The sequence below is a fragment of the Nansenia antarctica genome (genome assembly GCF_963989245.1).
Source record: "Nansenia antarctica genome assembly, chromosome: 1".
Lineage (NCBI taxonomy): Eukaryota > Metazoa > Chordata > Actinopteri > Argentiniformes > Microstomatidae > Nansenia > Nansenia antarctica.
Genome location: NC_137674.1, coordinates 95,538,024 through 95,565,294, shown reverse-complemented (window position 1 = coordinate 95,565,294; position 27,271 = coordinate 95,538,024). Strand labels below are relative to the sequence as shown.

The window sequence follows — 27,271 nt, the reverse complement described above, 5'->3', positions numbered from 1 at the left end:
GTATCTCAACTGTGGCTTAGTAAATCGGAGACTATGGAGTCCTGGAGTAAACTAAGTAAGCCTTATTGCAAACACCTGGATTAAGCCTCATTTGAGGGAGGCGGAGCCAGGCTAGTTCATACAATGGTCCCCATGAAAACCCGGAATGGAACAGAAAACACAATTTTTAGTGAGAACATTGATAGAAAACAATACCAGGAGCTTTTATTTTGAAAGCAAATGGTTTTATCTTAATTGTCAGAAAAATATGTAAGAAACTGATGTGACTGATGTGGATCTTGAGATGGAACAATGGCAGTGGCAACCAGAATTCGTTCAAAGAACTACACTGAGTTGGAAAAGACGCTACTAAAACAAATTGCATCAAACCATCCAATCATTGAAAGTAAAAACCATACTGCTGCTACCGAGCAAAAGAGTAGTTGGATTGCAATTAGCAGTGAATTTAATGCAAATGAACAAGTAACAAAACGAACAGTACAGCAACTTCAGGTGAGATCTTCATTCATCTCTTCATGAGATTATCAGCATTTCACTTCTTATTTGCTGCTTTTTTTGGCCTCGGCTCACCTATAAAAGAGATGCAAATCTCAGTGTGACTTCCCTGGATAAATAAAGGTTAAATAAAATTTAAAAATCATATTTGTGTAAGATAATTCATATTGAATGACATCTGCTTTTATAGACTCTATGGAAGAACATCAAACTGACTTTAAAAAAACAGAGTGCAGAAGCCAGAAGAGAGCGATTCACTACTGGTGGCGGACCACCAAAAGATCACCAAACTGATGAATTCAGTGATGTGCTTTCTGCAATGATAGAGCACCAGCTCTGTGAAAGGAGGGAGGAGGGATTGATTAAGAGACATGAAATATGTCTGAATATTTATTAATATTTATGACTGAAAACATTGAATATGAATGAATTAATGAATATGTAAACGAACGAATGAATACGTAAACAGATACGGCCAGCACTAATGTTGTTTTCAACATAAAAGGACATGAACTAGAGTGATTGTTATTTATACTAAATATACCTTCACTCAATTTCCATTATGATGTTTCACAAAGCTTTATCATACTGTGTCAACTTCAAGTTCCTAATTATCATATGTTGCAACTTTGAGACTTGTTGATAGTCACACCTTGTTCAAGAATAAACAATTTAACAAAGAAAACAAGCTTCCTTGGTTTCATATTTGTTCACCTAGCTTACCCCTTCCTCAATTTGTCTTGTGATCAGCGTTGCCAACTCCTCTGTAATGGAAGTAGCTGTTGGCTCTCCCAAAAGTAGCTAGATGATGTAATCAACTAATTTGCACAATATGCAATTCTGAAAGGCTAAATTAATTAAAAATAGGCTGACCAGGTTTACAAACGAACTATTTATGTATTCACAAGCCATTATGGTTAATGAGCTGAGCTATGATAGCTAGCTAAGCTGACTGAGAGGGTGCGAGAGACTGACTGAGACAGTGAACCATTTGAGGGATTTTTGAGTGTGAAACTAAAAGACTGAGTGAATATTATTTAAACAAAAACATATCTACAAATATTATACTGAACTGTACAAAAATCATTGTGATGGGATATGTTAGATACTTCATACTACAGTAATTCTCCAAATGACTAGAAAAAGTAGCTAGATTTGTCGCTGGTCGCTTTTGACTAGTTAAGGGTGTATGGAAAGTCGCCAGATCTAGCGACAAAGTCGACAAGTTGGCAACACTGCTTGTGATTGGATGTATTATGTGTTATTTTATTTCCTTGGTTTCTTTCAGGCATGATAATCGCTCACCTTTCGGCGAAATTCGCCGTTTTGAATCCAAAATAGGTGACCTACATTCATACTTTTTTTTTTTTGCAATCTTGTAATTCTGCATGTGACCACCACTAGAGTAAATCTAAAAGAAATCCGGGGTCTCGTATCCTTCTCACCTTTTTCACCCTGACCCATTTTCATATAGCCCGCTTAATATATTGTACTACTTCAATTCTTTCATCTATTTATTAATGCACCAATGAGTACTTCTGTCTCAGAGACTTGAAGGCAGGATCTGATTCTCAGGCTTTTGTCACTTTCAGATATTTCACAGTCAAGAGCAAAAGGTCCCACTCAACCATGGCTAAAGATTTTTCCCAAGACTGTCCAAGGTGAGAAGATTTATTTTGTTTAAAACAAATTTATTTATTATTTATTTATTTTACTTGGAATCAGAGTTTAGGATAAAATTCGCTTTGCTCTGCGTTGTTTGGAGCTGTGAGAACGCACATTCGAAGTCACTCCCGGAGCAAACAACCAACACATGCTCCGGCGCTTGAAAAGGGTGGTTTCGCTCCGGTTAGAAACGACGCATCGAGGCTGTCCATAGGAAAACAACAGCGCATGCGTGTTGATCTGGATAAGAGCGGGACGAACGGGCAGTTTTCTATTTTCCTGACCAATCAACTACCACGTCTGTTGCTTCAATTGCCTATGTTACTTTGTTTACATAAAGGGCTGTGAGAACGCAAATCAGAAATAATTTATGCAACAATGTTGCAAACTCATCCGCTTGCTCTGGGTCATGATTCAGATTTTCATGTAAGAACATGACCTTAGTAGCCCAATTAAAGTATACAATGGGGAGTGGAGACAGAAATGGTAATAAAAAGCACAAAATGGTGTGTACAAATTCACCAGAATGCAGGGAATTAAGTGTTAAATTCTCAAAATTGTGCCACCCATGCATAACAAGGTGCCCCACCTGGGCCACCCCAGTGAAAAAGGTCTGGACACGCCACTGCAAACATGGCTGTCAAGAAAAGAAAGGTAGATGCAGAATGTCGCGCTTTCCAAGACAAATGGACAAAAATGATTTATTTGTTGAGGTAAAAGGCAAGCCAGTATGCCTTGTGTGTCGGGAGGCGCTCGCGGTTATGAAAAAGACGAACCTCGAACGTCATTACAACTCAAAACATGCTAACCTGGACAACTTGAAAGGACAAATACGCTTGGATAAAGTTAACGCTCTTCGTCGGAGTTTGGATGCTCAACAAGCAGTCTTCACAAGACCACAATCTGACCGAGACAACGTTACGCATGCTAGTTTTGTGTTGAGTGAGCTAATCGCTAAGAAGCTGAGGCCGCATTCAGAAGTAGAATTTGTGAAGGAGTTAATTATTGCCGCGGCGGAGCTGCTCGCACCGGACAAAGTAAAATTGTTCCAAAGTGTCAGTTTGTCTCGAAGAACTGTCTCAGATCGGATTACTGACATGGCACAAGATATTGAGAAAACACTGAGGGACACTGCAAGAGATTTCCAGTTTTTCTCTCTGGCCTGCGATGAGACAACAGACATAACAAACACCGCCCAACTGGCCATTTTTGTGCGGGGGATTACAGCTGAGTTTCATACGAGGGAGGAGTTGCTGTCTTTGCAAGCCATGCATGGCATGCATGGCACCATGCATGGCACCCCTCAGCCTCAGCACTGGGTCCCCCCAGGGCTGCGTGCTAAGCCCCATCCTCTACAACCTCTACACCTACGACTTCACCCCCGTCCACCCCAGCAACTACATCGTAAAGTTTGCAGACGACACCACCGTGGTGGGATGTATCTCGGGGGGGGACGAGGCGGCGTACAGGGATGAGGTAGAGCAACTGAGCAAGCTGTGCAAGGTTAACAACCTGCTGCTGAACAAGTCAAAGACCCAGGAATTCATCGTAGACTTCAGGAGGAAAAAGTCAGAGATCCAGCCCCTGCTCATCGACGGAGACAGCGTGGAGAGAGTCTCAACCCTCCGATTCCTGGGACATCACATGCGGGATGACCTGACCTGGAAGGACAACACAAAAGGCACCATCAAGAGGGCACAACAGCGGCTATACACCCTGAGATGCCTCAGGAAGGAACACAACAAGCAGGAGATACTGGTGGCCTTCTACCGCGGCGCAGTGGAGAGCATCCTCACCTACGGCATCTGCAACTGGTTCTCCAGCTGCACAACAGCGGAGAGAAATGCGCTACAGAGAGTAGTGAGAACAGCACAGAAGATCACCGGCGCCCCCCTCCCCTCTCTGGAAGAGCTGTACAACACACGCTGTCTCAGGAAGGCCTCAAAGATCTCCAGGGACCCGACCCACCCTGGGCACGTACACTTTACCAGGCTGCCCTCGAAAAGGAGGTTCAGGACCCTGGCCGCTAAGACAAACAGACTGAAGAACTGCTTCTACCACAGGGCCGTCCAGGCCCTGAACACAGCAAAGACCTAAGTTCTGGGCCCTGGACAGTCTGGACGGATTGTATGGCAGCTGCTGGACTGAAAAAAATAAGGTGTAGCGCTGAGGCACAAACATGTACATTTCAAGCCTGCAAACTGTGACACTTTAAATAACGTGAAAAAAATACTATTGTGCAATATGACAACCCTAGTCGACTATCTGTACAGTATAGTACAGTGGATTGTGTACATAGCCTTTATTTAAGTAAACCAGCTCCTTCCCTTCTTGTGATTTTTTTCTAAAAGTTTTTTTTTCTTTTTTTTCCCTTTCCTAACACCAGGGGAGCCACCCCTCCTAAATTTCGTTGTTTGGTACCTGTACTGTAGCAATGACAATAAAGTCCATTCATTCATTAATTAATTAATTCATTCATTCATTCAAAGGTGAGGATTTATTTGAGCAAGTTGTTTTGGCTATGAACAAATTCGAACTGCAGTTTGACAAGTTAAGTGGCCTGGCAACCCCAGCCATGGTTGGCGTGCAAAAGGGATTGACTGCATTGGTCAAAAAAGAAATGAGTCATCTCAGTCTCGATCCAAGTGAGTTAGTTGTATGCCACTGTATCATACACCAAGAGAATCTGTGTGCACAGTCCCTGAAGTTCAACAATGTGATGACAACTGTCGTTTCCACCATAAATGTCATCAAAAGCAAAGGGCTGAACAGCCGCCAGTTCAAAGAGCTACTGAGTGAACTAGAGTCAGAGTACGGAGATCTGGTTTACCACTGTGAGGTGCGCTGGCTGAGTCGCGGAAATATGCTCACACGGTTTTAGTCACTCAGAGAAGAAGTGAAACAGTTCATGGAGATGAAGGGGAAACCTGTCATAGAACTCAGTGATAGCAAGTGGCTGTGTGATTTGGGCTTCATGGTGGACATTACCAAGTACCTGTCAGAGCTGAACGTCAAGCTCCAAGGTCCCAACCAGCTTCTCAGCTCTCTACAATCAAATATGAAGTCATTTGAAGCTAAACTAAAGCTGTGGCAAGTGCAACTGGAAAGGGGAAACACTGTCCACTTCCCCACTCTGCAAGAACAAAAGCCTGCTGTGACATCTGAATATGCTGCTGAGTGTGCAAAACTCCTCCAGGCATTTGGAGAGAGGTTCCAGGACGTGAAAAGTAAGCAAAGGGAACTGAACATATTTGCCACGCCATTTAATGTGGAACCAGCTGATGTGCCTGACAACCTACAACTCGAAATCATTGAGCTGCAAAGCAATGACGAGCTCAAAGCTAGGTACAACAACCTCCCTCTGCTGGAGTTCTACAAACTGTATGTACATGCTGAGGATTTTCCCATTCTGAGGAGACATGCACTGAAGTTTGCGTCAGTGTTTGGGACCACCTACTGCTGTGAGCAGTTCTTTTCAAAACTGACTCTTGCAAAGACTCGGTTCCGCTCAAGACTGACTGACCCAAACCTGCAAAACCAGCTGCGAGTAGCATCATCATCATTACCAGCTGACACCAAACGCCTCGCCGAAGAGAAACAGTTCCAGCCATCGCATTAGGTGAGTCCGATATGTGTTCAATCATTTGTTTTAATTAATTATTTAATTAATAATAAATCTGTGGTAACCAAGACAGTCTGTTTGTTTCCTAACAAAGCAGGTAGGCTACCCGGTGGCCGTGGCTGGAGCCTAATCAGGAGGACTCGGGACAGCTGACTGGGTGTCTTGGATACAGCTTAAAAGGCGTTCCAGTCCACAAGCTCTCTCTCTCTCCTCCAGCACCATTATTCTATATTACACCGTACAACACCCTCCTCGCCATACTTTCCTGCATTCACTCACTTACACTACTGATACACTGATTCTCATACCCCATTGGATTATTGTTCAGTTTGGCATACCTTAGTTCTATTAAATTCTTGTTATTCTGATTATACATGGTGTGTGTGTGTCTCTTTTTGTTATGGTCCAGAGCCAGGCCGTAACAATGGCCCTTGAAGGATGTTCTAAAAATGTAAATGGCCCTTGACAGGAAAAAGGTTCCCCACCCCTGCTGTAGGCTAACCTCGTGTCACGAGGCTCTCTCCGGGGAGACTGTAGGCCTACTTGTCTCTCGTGAGCTTGGTTGTAACGTGAATCGTGATACATAGGATATGTTAGATGCTTTACAGTAATTCTCCAAACGACCAGAAAAAGTAGCTAGATTTGTCGCTGGTCGCTTTTGAATAATTAGGTCGACTAATTACGTCTCTTCGCGCCGACTTCCGCTTTGAGGCCACCCGAAACAAGGAAGGGGAGTTCATCATGTGAAGGGACATGCGAAGTATTGATGAAGAGAAACATTTTAGTTACTTTAGTTATTTCAATTCCGTTAATTACATTTTTTGTTTCATTCACGTTTCAATAAATCATCGCGATCTAGTTATTTCAGTCCATTCATTTATGAGTTCAAATTAGCCAGGTACATCCATCCAGCAAGCACAACAATATACCGCAATGTATTTTGAATACTAAATATCTTCCAATGATCTAGAAAATATTATGAGATCTGGATTCGAGTGTAGCTACAGCACTGCGGAACGCCTCGAGGTTGGGTAGGGACGAACCTCAAATCCAAACCCCCCCCCCACACACACATACACAGTACACACTAATTAAGTCGCCACGGGGGTCTGGAAAGTCGCCAGATATAGCGACAAAGTCGCCAAGGTGGCAACACTGGCGGTAACAAGTGCAACGACTTTAACAAGTGCAACGACTTGAGCTAAATTCCGGGTGTCATATGCCATCAAAGGTGGGGAAATGCGACATGGAAATATGTCAAAATGTGGGACTGTCATGCACAAGTCAGCCTCGAAATGATGTTGTAACGTTAGCTAGCTTGGTAGCATACTAGCGATTTTTTTGTTATGCTTGTGTGACGGCCTTCTGGCCTTGTCTGGCCTGTTAGGATATATATTTTTCAAAGGTTTTATTGTTCATTTCTCCTAGCACCAGTTAGTTAGATATCTTACCAGTTTTCCTGTTTTAATAGGCATGTTATCAGTATGGTACCCTACACAAGACCAATTAGAAGGCATTAGGGAGTTACTTTCTGTCTGGGACTGTTCTGTTTGGCCTTCAAACCAGTTGCAGCAGAATACTCCCTTCTTAGCTCTCACGTCAAACACAAGACAACATTCAATTAATAGTTATAGCTCATTATAATCAAGGCCATTAGGTATTACATCATAGTGGCCAAAAGGGGGAAGGACTCTGTGCTTCCTAAACGTATATAATATCATGTAAAATCTGAAGTGAACAACCTTGCTTCCTGAGACCGCCTCAGGAGTTAGGTCCAGCTGATCTCTGTACTCTATGTGTAATTTTCAATAAATATACCAAGTGTGCATTAGAGAACTTCTCTCCTCTTTCTTGGTGCAGTCGACAAAAGAACAGGATCTGTTTAATTCTAACAGGCCTACTAAGGCCCTGTCCACACCTATACGTTTTTTTGATAAACGTGGATTTTTATATTCGTTTTGGGGGGGTTCGTCCAGATGCACACGAGTTTTTGCCCCCTGAAAACGAAGATGTTTAAAAACGCCTGCCAGGGTGAAGATTTTTTAAATTCACCGTATATTTTTGACGTGTGGACGAGATAGACGGAGCTTTTTGTATTCGTCACGTCATCATGCGCGTAGATTTCTATGATCATGCGCACTGCAGCTGTTTGTTGTTCCCTCCAACGTCATATCCTGGCACCAGTAACTACTTTGTTTACAACAGGCAACGGTGGTCAAGCGAGGAAAATGGATGTGAACAAAGTGCTTCTAGTTCTTTCACTGTTAACTTGACTTTTAACCTGTTTACAGATAAATGCACAGTTAATGATCGAGAACATTGAGAGACAGAGGCGTCTGATTGGCCAGCGGGGCTATGGGGATAAAATTATATCGCCGACTACTGGTGTGGAATGCTCAATGACAGCGTTTATATTGCGTTTAAACATGCTGGTGTGGACGGTCATATTTTTATATACGAAAAACATTTATCAAAAAAACGTATTGGTGTGGACGTAGCCTAACATTTGTTTCCACCAGGTAGGCTACCTGGTGGTCGGAGCTGGAGCCCAATCAGGCAGATTAGGGGCAGCTGGCGCTGCCTCCTGGTGATTGCTTAAAAGAGGCTCCAGTCTCCAGGTCAGAGTTGCCAACTCCTCTGTGAGGGAAGTAGCTGTTGGCTCTCCCAAAAGTAGCTAGAAGATGTATTCATCAAGTTGGCAACACTGCTCCAGCGCACTCTCCACCAGCACCCTTTCATTAGTGTGCTTGCACACTGATGTAGGCTACTGTACTTGATCAACTGTAAATCAATGTGTGCGGGGTGTCCTCTGATATACATCGCATTGGAAACGTGTTTGATGGATGCAAACAAGAGTAGGACCATGAAGATGAACTGAAACATTAAAAAAAAAAGCTGGCCCACCCTAAAGTAAATTTCTGCCTACGCTACTGCTCCATGTCAGACTGCTACCAACTCTTTTTCCCTCATGAGCTTGTGGGTTTCTATCCTAATTAGAATATATCCCTTACCCCTTCCTCAATTTGTCTTGTGATCAGCGTTGCCAACTCCTCTGTAATGGAAGTAGCTGTTGGCTCTCCCAAAAGTAGCTAGATGATGTAATCAACTACTTGTCTCTCGTGAGCTTGGTTGTAACGTGAATCGTGATACATAGGATATGTTAGATGCTTTACAGTAATTCTCCAAACGACCAGAAAAAGTAGCTAGATTTGTCGCTGGTCGCTTTTGAATAATTAGGTCGACTAATTACGTCTCTTCGCGCCGACTTCCGCTTTGAGGCCACCCGAAACAAGGAAGGGGAGTTCATCATGTGAAGGGACATGCGAAGTATTGATGAAGAGAAACATTTTAGTTACTTTAGTTATTTCAATTCCGTTAATGACATTTTTTGTTTCATTCACGTTTCAATAAATCATCGCAATCTAGTTATTTCAGTCCATTCATTTATGAGTTCAAATTAGCCAGGTACATCCATCCAGCAAGCACAACAATATACCGCAATGTATTTTGAATACTAAATATCTTCCAATGATCTAGAAAATATTATGAGATCTGGATTCGAGTGTAGCTACAGCACTGCGGAACGCCTCGAGGTTGGGTAGGGACGAACCTCAAATCCAAACCCCCCCCCACACACATACACACACTAATTAAGTCGCCACGGGGGTCTGGAAAGTCGCCAGATATAGCGACAAAGTCGCCAAGGTGGCAACACTGGCGGTAACAAGTGCAACGACTTTAACAAGTGCAACGACTTGAGCTAAATTCCGGGTGTCATATGCCATCAAAGGGGGGGAAATGCGACATGGAAATATGTCAAAATGTGGGACTGTCATGCACAAGTCAGCCTCGAAATTATGTTGTAACGTTAGCTAGCTTGGTAGCATACTAGCGATTTTTTTGTTATGCTTGTGTGACGGCCTTCTGGCCTTGTCTGGCCTGTTAGGATATATATTTTTCAAAGGTTTTATTGTTCATTTCTCCTAGTACCAGTTAGTTAGATATCTTACCAGTTTTCCTGTTTTAATAGGCACGTTATCAGTATGGTACCCTACACAAGACCAATTAGAAGGCATTAGGGAGTTACTTTCTGTCTGGGACTGTTCTGTTTGGCCTTCAAACCAGTTGCAGCAGAATACTCCTTTCTTAGCTCTCACGTCAAACACAAGACAACATTCAATTCATAGTTATAGCTCATTATAATCAAGGCCAGGGGCGCCGCTAGAGATTCTGGGCCCCATGACAGAATATCATTTTGGGCCCCCCCACCTAAACCACCCATCAACATAGACAACCCCCCCACCTAAACCACCCATCAACCTAGACAACCCCCACCTAAACCACCCATCAACATCACAACCCCTCCACCTAAACCACCCATCAACCTAGACAACCCCCACCTAAACCACCCATCAACCTAGACAACCCAGTTGAAGTTGATGAACTATTGATGCACTGCAAGAAATCCAATGATGGACATCTTTTGTAAATGTAATTTAAAATTACAGTTAATACAGGAATCAACAATTCAGCAAAGAAATCTCAACATTCTTTAACTTATTAAATTAAGACTTGAACAACACAAGGACAAAAGTATAATTAAATGAAGATTTGAACCCAATTATAAAAGCATAAATCACACAAAAAGTAAAAAATATAATTTTAATGGGGTGGTATTGTGTCTAAATAAATGTAGATCTTGTAAAGATCAGTTGGCCATAATACTGTCAGGATTAGATCAATGAAGAATTACAGCAGAGATATTTACTGACTCAGCATTGCTTGTTTCACACAAAGACAAACGTGTCTTATACAAGAGGGAGCAACACAGACATGGTGCCAGCGAAATTGAATGTGAAATGGGAGAAATGTCATTTTTACACTGCGGCAGTGCTGTGGAATAGTATACCTGGAGAGCTAAAAACTATATCTAGAGTAATGCACAACGATTCAAGATAGGAGTAAAGAGATCAAATCAAAGCTAAATGCTGGGCCTTCTTAGTAGCAAAATCTTTAATAAGATCCTTGAAATCTAGTGATGAAGCCAACTTGCTGTGCTGCTGTCATTGTCCTTTGTTACTTCTTGCTCTTCTTCTTCTGCCTCTTGGCCTCTGCTCTCCTCTCTGGCTGCCTGGCTTGAAGTGGGCCCTGGCATGGAGTATCCATAGGTACATAATTCATAATGTCCTATAATAGTATTAACATAGTAATACATACATTACACCAGATTAGCTAACTTAAATGTTATCTAGCTAGCTAACAATATTATTAAGATGCCAGTGGTCAATGTTATTGCAATTACTGGAAGAACTATTAACTAAATATAAATATTAGCTAAAGTTGTATTCAATGCTTGCATGGTAATGCAGCATACATTAAAATATTCAAAATCTTAATGTTAACCCCAAAATCCTACTGCTCACCTCCTTCTCCTTCAACTGGGAGGTGGGTTGAGGGAAGGAGTCCTGATCCTGGAGCTGCATCTGTGCATGATGTCATTAGCATGTAACATTATAGTTAGCTAGCTAGCTATGCATATAGCTGCTGGATACAAATTCACTGAGCTCTAATAATCTATATTTGGACCAAAATTGCCCTCATCTCATACATTTAACTGAAATTATACTGACAGTGCACTGTAAGTTAACTTTACTTGAAGTTAATGTTAATTAGCTATAGCGAGCTAACTAGATCATCCACGCAGTGATTAGATCACTAAACCACTGTTGTCTAGATAGCCTACATGTTATGGGCCCCAAAAGAAGGTCTGTGAATGAATACCTTTCTTTTTTACTTTGTGACTAGCTGTCGCCCTTTTTTGTCACTCTCCTCGTTCTATACTTTTACTTTTCTCTTTTGAGACCCTGACTTTGGCTTTGGCTTTCACGACATCGTGTCTCTCCTTGTCAGACTATTTGCGGTAACGTTCCTCTAGTCTAGCAGCTTGCGCGCGGTGGACTGAACCATACAATGAATAAATAGAGGGGTAAATAATAAGGCCTAATTTTGTTAAACATAGAGAATCAAAACTCCAGTTTGTTTCTTTTGTGACTTTTTTTAATACATATAATTATAATTTGAAGTCGGCTACATTAACGTCCTTATGATAATAATAATAATAATAATAATAATAATAATATTTATAAATATAATGTATTTAAAAAAAAAGATTCTCATAGGCCCCTGTCAGTGCTGGGCGCTTAGAATCGTCCTAACTTACCACCCCTAGCGGCGCCCTTGTATGTGCAGTATAACTTATGTTCAGTCACATCCCTGCGTTGTCATATCATGAGCCCTTAACAAGCCAGGTAAGATAAAACGATAAATATCTCTCACAGAGATCATTCTTACAACACAGAGTAATGTTATATATTAGCTCCTTAACTTCACTCATACAGTAAATGAATGAACTTAACTCATACAGTAATTGAGTCTGTACAGCGCCACCTGCTAGCTACCTATAACTTTTAATAAAAGTTGTATCTAAAATTGAAATATAGACCAGAACATTTTATTTTAACTCAACGAGACTAACCGGCATACATAATGGTCGAATAGAGTGAAACAAAGAACAATTGAAATTAATTATATTTCAACTAAAAATCTGGTTGAGTAGGATAGCGAGCTAATTAGTTTAGCCAAAACTGCACGTGCGCATTTTTTTCTTCCACCATACTTCAACCACAGATGTCGTTCGGGATGCGGCCATTTTAATGTGAGGGAGACATTTGCAGATAACCATACACACGGTTCTAGTGTTGTTGTATCAGAATTTTTTTTTATGAAAAAATCCACGAAAGCATCTCATAAGATGCCAGTCCAGTGCAGTGGTACTACAATGCTAGGTCTTAACACGGACTACCATCACAATGGCCTACCGTTCAGATGTATCCTTTAGCCTTTACTTTAGTTTACGAATGGCATCTCTTTCTAACAACTGATGCATGTGTTAAATGAATTCCCATGCACTCTGTGTTCACTGCAGGTACTAATCATGGTGGACGAAGATGTTGTACGTAGCCGGCTGCCTAGAAAGGCGGCCTCTCTCATGCACAGGGGCAGCAGCGGCGCTTTTGGATGACATTTCTGTGTAAGTGGTGACACTGATTCCAGTAACCCAGACGTTTTTGGGGCTCTGCTACCAGAGGACTATAGGCCCATGAGGTCTTCCCTCGCCAAACCCCTGCATAGCCTTACTGCCTGACCCAATGCTGGAGGAGGAGGAGGACGACTCTGATGATGACGACAGTGATGGCCTCTCCCTCCTTGGCACATCCCCACCCAAGTTGGACAACAGCTTCCTAAAATTGGGGCTCCAGGACCAGTCAAACAACCTGCAGAGCAGCCCCAAGAGTGGAGGTTAGGGGCCAGGTGCTCTCACTTGATGATCAAACTGATATTGAATTCATATTAAACAACTTGTTGTATTTAGAAGGGAACAGGTTATTTTGTGATGGAAGTCAGTGGAAACATTCACAGCTAGGCTTGAGGATTATAACATGGGGCATAAACCTGTTTGCCTTTTCTAACAGTTTGATTGAATAGTCTTCCATACTGTAGCCTACATACTGCATGATCTGCCAAGAGTCAGGGTTAGTACATCTCTTCTTCTGACTCTGAAAGCATCTGCTTTTCTAGTGGGTTACACTGACTGGCACATGCATCGGATGGCAGCAGTGTCCAGTAACGTGTTTGACGACCTCCTGGGGGAGTGTTCCCAGTTCCACAGCTGCAAGAGCAGCCTGGCTGCCTTCGTCCTGGAGAGAGGTGAGGTCTTCTCTCTGCTCACTGGGGAATCTCAGGGATGCAAACTAGTCACCTTTTCGATTTTTAATCCAAAATCACGTCTTTTTTTATTTTTATGCATCCGAACCCCCCAAGAAGGTCTGTTTCCACAACTCTCGTTGACCTTCTCACCTTTTCAACTCCGTCCCTGGAATATATTCAATAATAATACACTACAAAAATATGTTAACGACTGTAAATGACACCTATTTTTGATGAGCATGTCTAATGTACGCACACACAGTTTATGTGTCGTCCATGTGTGTTATATATATATATATATGTGTCTATAGATTGTGAATAGTTTATGGATGTGATTCTCCCACATTATTCCCTCTCCAGAGCTGTGTGACACTTGGGGCCAGTCCTATGTGCGCTACAACGTTGTGGCGTTGGGCACGGGCGAGTCAAGCTGCAGTGACTGGCTCTGCTTCAGTGGCACCATGGTGCATGACTGCCATGCCATGGTCATCGCCAGACGGGCTCTCCAAAGGTACATCAGCCTGACAGGAGTTTTGTTGGATCGTCTGGACTTACTTACTCACTTCACTCACTTGTTTGGTTTGTTTAGCTATTAATACTGGAGACTAGCAAATGATGTGTCCGATCCTGTATTTCTATTCAGGTTCTTGTACAAGCAGCTTCTGCTGTTCTTCAGCCATGACCCAAAGTGCAAGGAGCGCTCCATCTACGAGAGAAACTCAGACAGCCACCTGCTCCAGCTCAAGCCCAAAACCTACCTTCACCTCTACACCAACCAGACCCCAAGAGGGGCAGCACAGTGCGGTTCCATGTGAGTGTGTGCATTTTCATACTGGCTGCTGTTGTTGAGTGTCCAATGCGGAAATCTTAATTGCTTGCATCCACTCAGAACAAAATTAATTTTGGGGCAGTTTACATTTCACTAATTTAGTGATCTAATTGAGTGACCCAGTGAGAGTGATTGTGTGCATCCTCTGTCCCCATAGGAACTCCCTGAATCTCTACAGTTCCCTGATGCTGCAGTGCCATGCTAAGGGCTCTCTGATCCCTGTGGCTCTCCTCCATCCGGGTGTGTGGGGCGCCCGGGTCTGCTGCATGTCCGACAGTGACAAACTTTGCCGCTGGGCCGTCACCGGGGTCCAGGGGGCGCTGCTGAGCCACTTCATTGAGCCACTCTACATCATCAATGTGGTCCTAGGCAGGGTTCGAGTTATGTGGGAGCCAATGGGAGCTGAGCTCCCATAGAGATGGTCTGAGACTCTCTGAGCTCCCATGAAGGCAGTAAAATCAAAAATCTGTGGGGGTCGCTAATAATACATTACCACAACTATTATTTGATCAAAATGTCAATGTAATGAATATTATTTAATTTATATTATAAATATTGTAAAATAAACACGTTTTCCAAAAGAGCTACGCGCACCATTAATCTCCTGTGAATGACAGTAGGCCTTTGACTGCCTGCACTTCACCACCAAGACACCATGGGGCGCAGTAGAATATTGTGCAACAGCAAAAGGTTGATTAATCAGCTGTGCGGTAAACCGTTGGAACACACAGTGCACAGCTGATTAATCAATTAAACCAATAGAGTGAGACAGGATATGTTCATATACCAGTTGCCTTTCAGGAAGTAGTGAGATCGTGCACCTAGCCTATTATTGAGAAGCAAACATTCATTCATTAGCTATACAGGAGTATATACATACAGTAGCTACCATGCCGCCCAAAAAAAGGCCATTTTTTGACCCTCTCCCGTTCATCCAATCTTGGATAAAGAAAAGACATCGGACGTCAGCATCATGGGTTCCAGGACCGCGACCGCAGCCTACTGAAAACAGACCAAACAGGTCTATCTTGTCTCCGTAAAGGTAAGGTGGCTTTTACTTTTTACTAACCTAGTGTACATGTATTTTTCGCTCCTTCTGTATAGCAAAAATAACACAATTATTGTCCGAGATACATGTGTGACTATCGCTTTTATAGCTGTTGTTTCATGTGGGGCTGTTGATGTGGTGAAATGAGTAGCCTGCAGCTGTAGCGTCAGGATATGTTGGTATTTGAGGAGGAGGATGAGGATGAGGATGATGTTTCGGTACCAGTACCGTTTTTAAAGTATCGATTTGTCACCGGTATCGAATAAAACCCAAACTGTACCCAACCCTAACTATATGTTTACATGCCAACTAATTAGCTAATTCATTTCTGTCATTTAGAGCTGAGGGGAGCAACAGAGAGACGGACAACAGGACAGTAACAGAGAGACAACGGGAGAGGAGAGCAATAGAGACAGAACTGAATGCACTGAACTTTTTTTTTTATTCTTTGCATTATTAACACTGTTGTGTTATTGTGTTATTAAAGTGTTTAAGTGTTTTATGGTAAAGCATTATGAGTGGTGTGTGTGCAGGGTGCTCGTGAGTTGTATATTTTGGGGAGGGGGGAGGCTTGTGTATGGGGGCGGGGGGTCCTCACACAAAGGAGTAGCCTAGGGCCACTTACCACCTTAATCCGCTACTGCCTATAGCTAATTAAAACTTGTAAGTCCCATCGCTGTGTGGGCATGATTCGCGCGTGCATGAGAACATTTCGCACTGTTATTTTGGAGACCCCCACAGAGATCAGCTTATAACTCGAACCCTGGTCCTAGGTAAGTAACCAAGGATGCATTACAATCACAGTAGCATAGGCCGCCCTCCCTTGTAGGACTGACGGACAGTGCTCCAGTGACACTGGGAGGTATTAAGCCTCTAGTCCCCCCCGTCCCCCGGCCAGGAATGGCTGTTCTATGTTCTACGGTAAGTAGCCGTTGACGGCTTTGGTTTTCAAACCATAATACAAACACAACAACCAGAATCTTAATGCTGACTTTTGGTACATTTTGAAATAGTCACCGAATCTTTCTCAATTTAGTCTGTTTTCCCTGAATAATGTGCTGTGTAATACTGGTGTGTGATACTTTTCTCAGGCTTGTTCTAATATTTTATCTTTATCTTGACAATTCTCAGCAATCTACAGCAGTGTTCTAGAATTGTATTGGGGCCTTAACTGGTTAAGAAGGAATTTTGAGAACTTGGTTCTGGTTTACTGGTCCGTTCAGGTGACTCCAGCTATAACTCGGACAACGTGTCGGACGCAATCAACAATCGCCTGGGGGATGACTGGGAGGAGCAGCTGGTCCCACCCTTTAGGAAACAGAGGATATTCTTCCTCGGTTGTGACGGGGTGGCGCCTCAACACAGCTCTCGCCACTGCAAAGACCTCAGCATCAACTGGTGCCTCGGGGACCTGAGCATCGAGGTGCTGGACAGCACAACAGGCTTTGTTGTCGATGGGTAAGTCAATGGTGCTACTGGTAGACGATGCTCGTAACATGGGAACAATTTAAGTATTTTTTATGAAACATAGATGATCTCGATGACTACTTTCATACTTACCGTACTTGGTATACTACCATTACAATGAAGTCTGATGGGTACTGAAGACCCATCTCTTCAGACTACATCTTGCCTGTCCATCTTGACTGTAAAGACCTCTTCACTCCCCACTACTCTGTACAGTTCCTCTACTGTATATATAAAAAAGATCCTTCCTTCTTCTAGCATTGTGACTGCCAATAGCACCTGCTCCTAGCATAGATTTGTTCTTATGATGACTGATGTGATTCACTTACTTGTTAGACACGTTTGTAAGTTGCTTTGGATAAAAGCGTCTGGTAAATGTCAAACATTTAAAAACAAATTATGTAAATGTATAATTTCATTGTGGAGGGAGCTTTCTATGTAGGCGTAATGCTCTCTCTGGCCCCTTAGCTCCCCAACTGTGAGTGGGCCTGGCTTCTCCAGCAGACTGTGCAAGAGAGCCCTCTACTGTTACTTCTGCAAAATTGCAAAGCTGAGTGGGCAAAGTTCTCTACTGAACCTCCAAACCTATCACAGTGCCAAGGTGAGTTGTTGAGCCATGAATCAGTAGATATCCTGGCACCCGTGGACCTGTATTTGTCTGCACTGCATATAGGCTGGGCCGGACTTATGCATGGGCTACCCTGGGCTTGAGCCCAGGGGCCCCGGGCTACATAGGGCCCCAAAATAAATCCAAATGTATGAATACATATTTGCTCTTTGATTTTGATTTAATAAATTACGTTCAAATTGGAAAAAATAGTTTTGTCGCAGCGCAGGGCACGGAAATACAGCCCCCCCCTCCCCTGTGGGCATGGAAATACAGCCCCTATCACTAGGCCTACTGGACGCTCTGATGAATGAGGTGTTTTAATTTGTTTAATTCTATATTTAGGCCAATGGAGAGGTTTACATCGACGCGTCACGCGCAGGGCAGGGGCATCATCTTTGGTGGCGCGATTGTCAATGTCGTGATCATGGCGGACAGGAGGAATTACGAGAGTGGAGCGCAACAAAGAAAAATGAAAAAGTGGAACGCGAAAGGGAGACACTGAGAACAACTCTGAAACTTACTGGGTTTTTCCAACCAGTCGTAGATGCTTCAGCGTCTAACCACACCATCTCAAGCACAGGTGGTGAACCCAGTCGGAGAGGACAACCGGCGGGAGGAGGAGGAGGAGGAGGAAGAGGAGGAGGAGGAGGAGGAGGAGGAGGAGGAGGAAGAGGAGGAGGAGGAGCAGGCCGCCTCATCTCTCCCCCAGTCTGAAGCAGAGCGTCTCATCTCTCCCCCAGTCTGAAGCAGAGCGTCTCATCTCTCCCCCAGTCTGAAGCAGAGAGTCTCATCTCTCCCCCAGTCTGAAGCAGAGCATATGTTCTGTATATATTATGTTCTCATCCGTTTTATTATTTTTACCTGTGTTTGTTTTTCTCTCTCACCATCCAAGGAACCTTCCTCCCCTGCCATCCCAGTGTCACTCCCCAGTCCTCCACCATTCCATCCCATCATCTCCGGACAGCCTTCCCAACCTCCCTCCGTTCTCACTCAACATGCCACCCTCTGGATTCTCCCCCTTTCATCACGGACGGACTTCACCCCCTTGCTAGTCCTCCCGGACCCCTCTCACTGGATTACCCCCTCGTAGTTCTGGACTGGTCAGTACACGCACATTGAACAACAGCCTCCGCATTTACATATCTACACCACATTAGTTTTTGCACGCTAGACACTCGCGCCCAGACACATACTGTAGCTGTCCAATACACACCTCACTTACATTTCGTCTCAGGCACCCACACACTCCCCCCACGTAGGCCCTGTTAGTGTAGGTTTGTTATTTTGTCTGTCTTTATTAAATACATTTTTCATTATTGTCACCCATGTCTCTGTGTCCGTCTGTTCTGGGGTTCTGCCACATTTGACCGCTTGGTTCAGGCCTAACACTTGCTTTTTCTTCATGTGCTTTATGCCAATAACATACTCCATTGGGATACGTGTGTTTCTGGTCATAGGTTCTGGTTGGTGTAGTTGTAGCTTATAATTTTTAGTGTAGGTAGGGGCCCGAACAATGACTCAACAAAAAACAACTCTGGTTGCACCTTGGTGGAATCACAATTAAGAACCGATTACATGGATAGTTGCCAACGGTGTTGTGTGAACTTTTTTTTATTTTTTACTGTGTAAATCTTTGGTTTACTTTTTTTACACACATTTTTACCTCAGAGGGAAGGTATTGGAACAGGCTCTGGAAAAATTAAACTCACTCTTGTTTGACAATTCACATTGCAATCAATTGAGAGCGAACATTACATAACAATAATACTTTTCAAACACTGACTATAACAGGTTTATGCATACTTGTACACAATAGAGAACATAAATCTATGGGATAATTGAGATTTAGTTGGCCCAAGCAAACCTCACAAGTATGACCGACTGTATGACCACTATCCCGTAGGAGTGAATTCTTGTGGTTGCCAACATAGGGGAGCTGGACCCCACATATCCACAGTTGTGAGGTCTGCTGGGAATAAGCAAACCAATAACAAAAATAAATATTAAACAATACATTTAATAACAAACATATATTCTATTGTCACAAAAGGTCTTGCACGCTAATAGGCTACCACTCAAGAAAACACAATTATAGAACATAAGACAGCACTGTAGTAATTTGACAAATTGTAGTGTTAATTCTAGAGGTGACCATTATAAGCGCTTATAATTTCAGTCTGACTGGCTGAATTCTTAATTGGGATAAAACCATGAAATTAAATTAAACAAAAGAGTAGTTAGTGTGACAAGCCTGTTAAGCAACTTGGCTGATGCTGCTTTGTAGCAAAATTCACTTCCTTAGTAGATACAAGTATCATTGACTTTCATACTTGAGGTTTCAAAGTTACCAGTATGTGGTAGGTGCTTAGACTACCTAATCTCCAATTACATCAACCTCGTTTTCATCTTCATCTTCTTCTTGCTCCTCCTCTTCTTCCCCAGTCAGTTCAGTAGCCCCAAGTCCCGCCCCCAACAATCTTGGAGAGTACACTAGAATGTCCACATCCTCATCCTCATCCTCCTCCTCCTCCTCCCAGCTTCCAGTGGACCTGGTAGTGACCTTGCGGGATCCCAGAGCAGGGGGATGAGTTACCTGACAGGTCTGTAAATTCAAATGGCGGACCTCCATTTAGTTTTTTTGTGGGAGGTGCATGTGGTCATGGGTGAGGCCCTGCAGCATCAATTCTCTTGCATTGCTGTGCACCTGCAAACCTGTTCAGAAAAGCAGAGAAATACAGTATAGAAATTACAGGAGGTTGCGATGTGTTCTGTACAGTACTAATGTTATACTATTAGTTTACAAACATCCCTTGTAATGTTCACTTCTATTACTGTCTGACCATATGTTGAAGATATGTGTGAAAATAGGTCAATATAAAATGATAAAATCTTCCAGCTACACAGTAAAAAACTATTTTCTGTTCTGCAGTACAGGACTGGCAGAACATCACCAGCTAATGTACCCAGTGTCTGGTGGGATCAATGGGTCACGAACAGATTTCAAACACTTTTTGTATGCAAAGGACTGTCGACCAAATACTAAAACATGAGTGCTTAATTTGGAAATCTGTCCCATTACTTTTAATTTCGACATAGAGGGACCATGTATACAAGAGATGTAATTTCTGAATGGTGAAACATGTACACAAAATGCTTCACTGTCCCTTATTTATGCAGAGTACTGTATACACTACATTATTTGTTGTATTTTAACGTTAATAACAAATAATAAATGACACTTTAAATAAATGTGCAATAACACTATGTGCAATATGACAACCCTAGTCGTCTATCTGTACAGTATAGTATAGTGGATAGTGTACATAGCCTTTATTTATGTAAACCAGCTCCTTCCCTTCTTGTGTTTTTTTAAAGTGTTTTTTTAAAGTTTTTTCTCTTTCCTAACACCAGGGGAGCCACCCCTCCTAAATGTCGTTGTTTGGTACCTGTACTGTAGCAATGACAATAAAGACCATTCATTCATTCATTCATTCATTCATTCATTCACATTAGACTTATATAGTGCTTTTCTAGACACTCAAAGACGCTTTACAAATGGAAAAGATTGAGTAGTAAAATAAAAAGAAACAAAGAAAATAAAGGGGAAAGTATAGGGGTCTAATTAATTAAAAAGGGGAAAGTATAGGGGTCTAATTAATTTTTAGATTACTAAATCTAAAGTGTCTTTGTAGGAAAATCTACTCTGTATACTGCAATTACACCTAGATTTCGGGCGGAGATGCGGCGAACAAGCAATGCCAGGGTCCTCTCTCGACCGGCATTTTTTGAAAAGTGATCTATCATATCTATACATCATATCTATCTATCATATCATATCTATCATATCTATACATTATCATATTATAACAACATTAACAACACACACTGAATTAATTGCAAATATATTTAGGCCTACCTGAATCAGGACACTCCTCCCATCTTTTATCTATCCCCAGACTGACTTCCTCTTCTACACCCACATCAACCTCCTCTTCTTCTCCTGCGCTCACAGGGGCGGCGCTAGGGGGTGGCTACTTGGGCTCAAGCCCCGGATGTTTTCTGAAAAGCCCCGAATGTTTTACTTTAAAAAATAAAAAAAATAAAAAAAAAACTCTCGTGAGTAACGTGCAGTACCGGAGTCCAACAGAGAGGCAGCAGCTGCGCGACATTAGCCTGCGTACTGCGTAGCCTGCCCTGCCCTGAAGAAGAAGTGATCTCATTCAGTGCCTGACTTGCAAAATTGTAAGGATGGTTGCAGCAGCAGTATCAGCAGCTGACAACAATAACATCACCAGCAGTGATGACAGATGATGTTTCAGGTTTGTGAATCTTATTAGAAAGGTGACTGACTCACTGACACTACTTTTCCGGTTTGCTAATGCTAGCTGGCTATCATAACATAACGTTATGTTATAATGAAAATGAAACATAGCAAGGTACTGTTACGGTACATGGTAAGAAATCAAACAAAGGATAATACTTATACAAATAAAGTGAATAACAGGCTGATAGTCCTTGATATCTGCACTCTGGTTGACTGAGTAACAAGTGAAAAAGAATGATGTAACATTAATGTTACAGCTAGTAAACATGGAGTAACCACATTAAGTATTCCCTTATGGTAGTATGTATGTATACAGAAAATGACTCAAATCTATCCTAAGATGTAACGCTAACTAACTAAGTTTGTTTAATGTCCCAGGGGGGATTTGATTTCACAGTACTATACACAGGCCAACAATACATGTAATATATCGTCATATAACACAGGACAAGACAATCAATACAATATAAGTGGTGAGCACAGAGTCTGCCCTGATATACATACTGTAACATAACTAGCCTCAGCCCATCAATTATGTAATTCTATACAAATATAAATGATGGTGACTGACAGGGGGAGCTACGTGTGCTGACCTCCCTCTGTGCCCAGAACCACCACAATTAGTTTGCTTCATTAAAGGGTGTGAATGTATATGTGTTCTCCAGTGCCTTTTGTCCGCTTTAAGGTGGTGGTAAGTTGAAGGTTGAAGGCAACATTTTCCGGCGCGCTCTGCGCGCACATTATATTCTCCCTCTGGGCTAAGCCCCGGATCTCCTGCGATCCTAAATCCGCCCCTGTGCGCTCACATGCTTTTTGGCTGCATAAACCAGCGTCTGATGGACCCCACTGTCCACGCCCATCTCTTCACTGGAAATGTCCATCTCGACCGCCACTCTTTCCGTCACCTCTTGTTCAATTGCGTAGCTTTCTAGAGACTGGATAGTGCCATTGTCCATCACCTTCATAGATTCTTTACCACTGTTGTCTTTTTCAGTTGGTTCCACCAATTTCGCTTCACGTTGTTTCTCTCTTTCTGTTTCACTTGTCTGTTTGTTCTCTGTGCTTTTCTGCTTCAGGATTTCTTGGACCTTCTTCAGAGTAACCACGGGCGTCCGCTTTGAGGGCGTCAACTTGTTTGCTGGGTTTCTCACTTTGTCTTTGTTCGCTGGAGTTCCCTCAGTTCTCTCTAGACTTGAGGTCTGTTTTAAACCAAAGGGCTGGGGTTCTGGACTGCGTCCAATCAAATTGCTACAACATCCTGAGTGAACTGGCTCCTCTCTGAAAACGGGGGAAGTTTTCTGAAGACTTGACTCAGGTTTGTCCTCCACAACACTCTTCTTCATTCCCTCCTCTTCAACAAGTCTCTCCCTGAGCCTTAACTTCTTCCTGTACTCTCTCTTTGGCGTTTCCCTCTCTTCTCCTGACTCCTCTCTTCTCCTCTTATTAGGGACAGTTTCCCCGTCGTGGCCTTTGCTTGAGGGAACTGAATAGACAGGGAAAACGTTGTCTTCTGGACGTATCTTCCGAGGTCTTCCTCGTTTCCGTTTTGGGGGTTCCATGGTGACCAGCCCAGCTACCGTAGCCAGAGTATTGAGGCTGGATGATTTAGCTTTTTGGCAGGTGTTGGTGTCTTCAATGCTTTTTTTCACGCTGTCTTGGCATATTCCCTTGACTCTCTGCTCTTTGGGAGGGTTTCACTCCTTTATCCCTCACGAGGGGAGCCACCTTATCCCTCTGTCTGAACACCTCAGACACCTTACTCTGCAGATCAGGCTTCAGGGTCTCTCTATCCCCTGACAGTTCCTGCTTTATCATCAAATCCTTCTTTTTCTTCTTGCAGATGCTCTCAGTGTGTTCATCAGATCTCACAGTCTGTGTCCCCGTGTCCACGTGTGTCTGCATGTCCATACAAGTCTCTCCGTCCCTCCTTCCCTCCATCACGGTCTGCACCCCGGTGTCTGGACTCCTCCTCTCCATCTCTCCATCCTCTGACAGTTCCTGCTTTATCATCAAATCCTTCTTTTTCTTCTTGCAGATGCTCTCCCTCGTCCTGGTGCCTCCATCAACCCCACTCCTCTCACACTGACATGGGTCTCCTGGCACTTGTCGTTTGGATGGGCAATGCCATGCTACCATGGAGTTTAGAGGGAACTGTAGTTCTTTTTTACACTACACTACACTACACTACTACACTACACTACACTACTACACTACACTACTACACTACACTACACTACACTACACTACACTACACTACACACCACTACACTACTACACTACACTAACACTACACTACACTACACTACACTACACTACACTACACTACACTACACTACACTGCACTACACTACACTACTACACTACACACCACTACACTACTACACTACACTAACACTACACTACACTACACTACACTACACTACACTACACTACACTACACTACACTACTACTACACTACACTACATTACACTACAGTACCATGGAGTTGAAGGGCTGGGAAGGGGAAGAGGGTTGATGTTTTGGGGCCTCAGGGAGGGGGCTGCTGGATAGGCTGTGTTCTGTGGGGGTGAAGTTGTGAGAGCCAATGAGGGTGGGGCAGGGACACAGCTGAGGAACGGAGTATCAGTGTGTTCATCAGATCTCACAGTCTGTGTCCCCGTGTCCACGTGTGTCTGCATGTCCATACAAGTCTCTCTGTCCCTCCTTCCCTCCATCACGGTCTGCACCCCGGTGTCTGGACTCTTCCTCTCCATCTCTCCATCCTCTGACTCATCCGTCTGCACTCCTGCCTCTCTACAACTCCTCCATCCTTCCTCATCCTTCTCCCCCTTACTCCCCCGATCCTTCCATCCTTCCACCAACCTTATGCCCAGTCCGTAGGCTGCAGCCCTCACCTCCTCCTGCTCCTCCGTTCCCTCTCCCTCCAGTGTTCCAGAGTAGAGGAGTCCTACCAGCATAAGCAGTGTCTGGGGCCCAACATTGATTGATTGATTGAGTGGGTGGATCTGGTTAGGAAGGTGTGAGGGGGAGGATAAAGCTCTTGACAGGTAGGGGCTGAAGGCAGCCAGGATGCAGCTGTGGGCTGGAAGTGGCATGCCTGTAGGCAGGGCCGGACTTATGCATGGGCTACCCTGGGCTTGAGCCCAGGGGCCCCGGGCTACAAGGGGCCCCAAAATAAATCCAAATGTATGAATAAATATTTGCTCTTTGATTTTGAATTCATAAATTACGTTCAAATTGGAAAAAAATGTTTTGTCGCAGCGCAGGGCACGGAAATACAGCTCCCCCCCCCTCCCCCGCGGGCATGGAAATACAGCCCCTATCACTATTCCTACTGGACGCTCTGATGAATGACGTGTTTTAATTTGTTTAATTATACTGTATATTTAGGCCAATGGAGAGGTTTACATCGACGCGTCACGCGCAGGGCAGGGGCATCATCTTTGGTGGAGCGATTGTCAATGTCATGATCATGGCGGACAGGAGGAATTACGAGAGTGGAGCGCAAAAAAGAAAAATGAAAAAGTGGAACGCGAAAGGGAGACACTGAGAAAAACTCCAAAATGTACTGGGTTTTTCAAACCAGTCGTAGATGTTCAAACAGATTATAGAAGTCCAGCACCAGGGGGTGGGGGGGGGGCAGATAAGTCTTTGGAGGTGACAAGTCAAGATCGTGCTTGGTATCTGATGTAAACTGATCAGATTTTGCCTGATTATGACAAACACAATTAGTGAGGCGATGTAACTATAAGTTACAATCTTCAAACACGTTGTAGAGGCAACCGTCATTCAATCACGTTATACTAAGGTACATTTTCGATCAAAGCATTGACAACCTTAATTCACATCACTAAATGCATTTGTCCTAAAGGAGACCTCTGATACTAGGCACCATCTTGACTTCGGCTGCCTGTTACACCGTCACTTCAGCCCCCCTCTGTTGCTATAGCGCCGGTCGTCCATTGAGCTTGTCGTGCATGAGGTTCAGGGCTCCGCTGGCAAAGTCTCTGAGCACGTTCACAGTCTCTCTCTGGAGCTGCAGGGACTCACGCACAAACTCCTGCTGCGTCTCGGCCAGCTGCTGCACCGACTCAGACAGGAGCTCCAGGGAGCGCGACACCGTCTCCATCGGTTGGTGGCGTGCTGCTCCTGCACAGTCATCAGAAATGACTCCATTCCGAAGATTATGAAGCTACAATTAGAACAAGTCAAAGAGTTCACCTGAGTGTTAATTGTTGACCTCCCCAGTCTCTCGCGCCCCACCAGTATTGGCGCGCCCCACACTTTGAGAACCACTGCGTCTAGTCTAGCAGCTCGCGCGCGGTGGACTGAACCATGCAATGAATAAATAGAGGGGTAAATAATAAGGCTCAATTTTGTTAAACATAGAGAAACAAAACTCCAGTTTGTTTCTTTTGTGACTTTTTTTAATACATAGAATTATAATTTGAAGTCGGCTACATTAACGTCCTTATGATAATAATAATAATAATAATAATATTATTTATAAATATAATGTATTTTTAAAAAAGATTCTCATGGGCCCCTGTCAGTGCTGGGCCCTTAGAATCGTCCTAACTTACCACCCCCTAGCGGCGCCCCTGATCAAGGCCATTAGGTATTACATCATAGTGGCCAAAAGGGGGAAGGACTCTGTGCTTCCTAAACGTATATAATATCATGTAAAATCTGAAGTGAACAACCTTGCTTCCTGAGACCGCCTCAGGAGTTAGGTCCAGCTGATCTCTGTACTCTATGTGTAATTTTCAATAAATATACCAAGTGTGCATTAGAGAACTTCTCTCCTCTTTCTTGGTGCAGTCGACAAAAGAACAGGATCTGTTTAATTCTAACAGGCCTACTAAGGCCCTGTCCACACCTATACGTTTTTTTGATAAACGTGGATTTTTATATTCGTTTTGGGGGGGTTCGTCCAGATGCAAACAAGTTTTGCCCCCTGAAAACGAAGATGTTTAAAAACGCCTGCCAGGGTGAAGATTTTTTAAATTCACCGTATATTTTTGACGTGTGGACGAGATAGACGGAGCTTTTTGTATTCGTCACGTCATCATGCGCGTAGATTTCTATGATCATGCGCACTGCAGCTGTTTGTTGTTCCCTCCAACGTCATATCCTGGCACCAGTAACTACTTTGTTTACAACAGGCAACGGTGGTCAAGCGAGGAAAATGGATGTGAACAAAGTGCTTCTAGTTCTTTCACTGTTAACTTGACTTTTAACCTGTTTACAGATAAATGCACAGTTAATGATCGAGAACATTGAGAGACAGAGGCGTCTGATTGGCCAGCGGGGCTATGGGGATAAAATTATATCGCCGACTACTGGTGTGGAATGCTCAATAAGAGCGTTTATATTGCGTTTAAACATGCTGGTGTGGACTGTCATATTTTTATATACGAAAAACATTTATCAAAAAAACGTA

The 27,271-nt window shown here is 43.3% G+C and overlaps 1 protein-coding gene across 1 annotated transcript; it reads left to right on the top strand.

Annotated features, from left to right (window-relative positions):
• Nucleotides 1-12,990: 12,990 nt before the first annotated feature.
• Nucleotides 12,991-24,815, top strand: LOC308154541 (adenosine deaminase domain-containing protein 2-like; the record flags this gene model as incomplete). Its single annotated transcript, XM_080527687.1, has 8 exons — nt 12,991-13,141; nt 13,421-13,549; nt 13,910-14,060; nt 14,193-14,360; nt 14,536-14,747; nt 16,650-16,884; nt 17,362-17,494; nt 24,756-24,815. The coding sequence occupies 8 exons, from the start codon at nt 12,991-12,993 to the stop codon at nt 24,813-24,815; spliced, it is 1,239 nt and encodes a 412-aa protein (XP_080383813.1).
• Between the last annotated feature and the right edge of the window lie 2,456 nt (nt 24,816-27,271).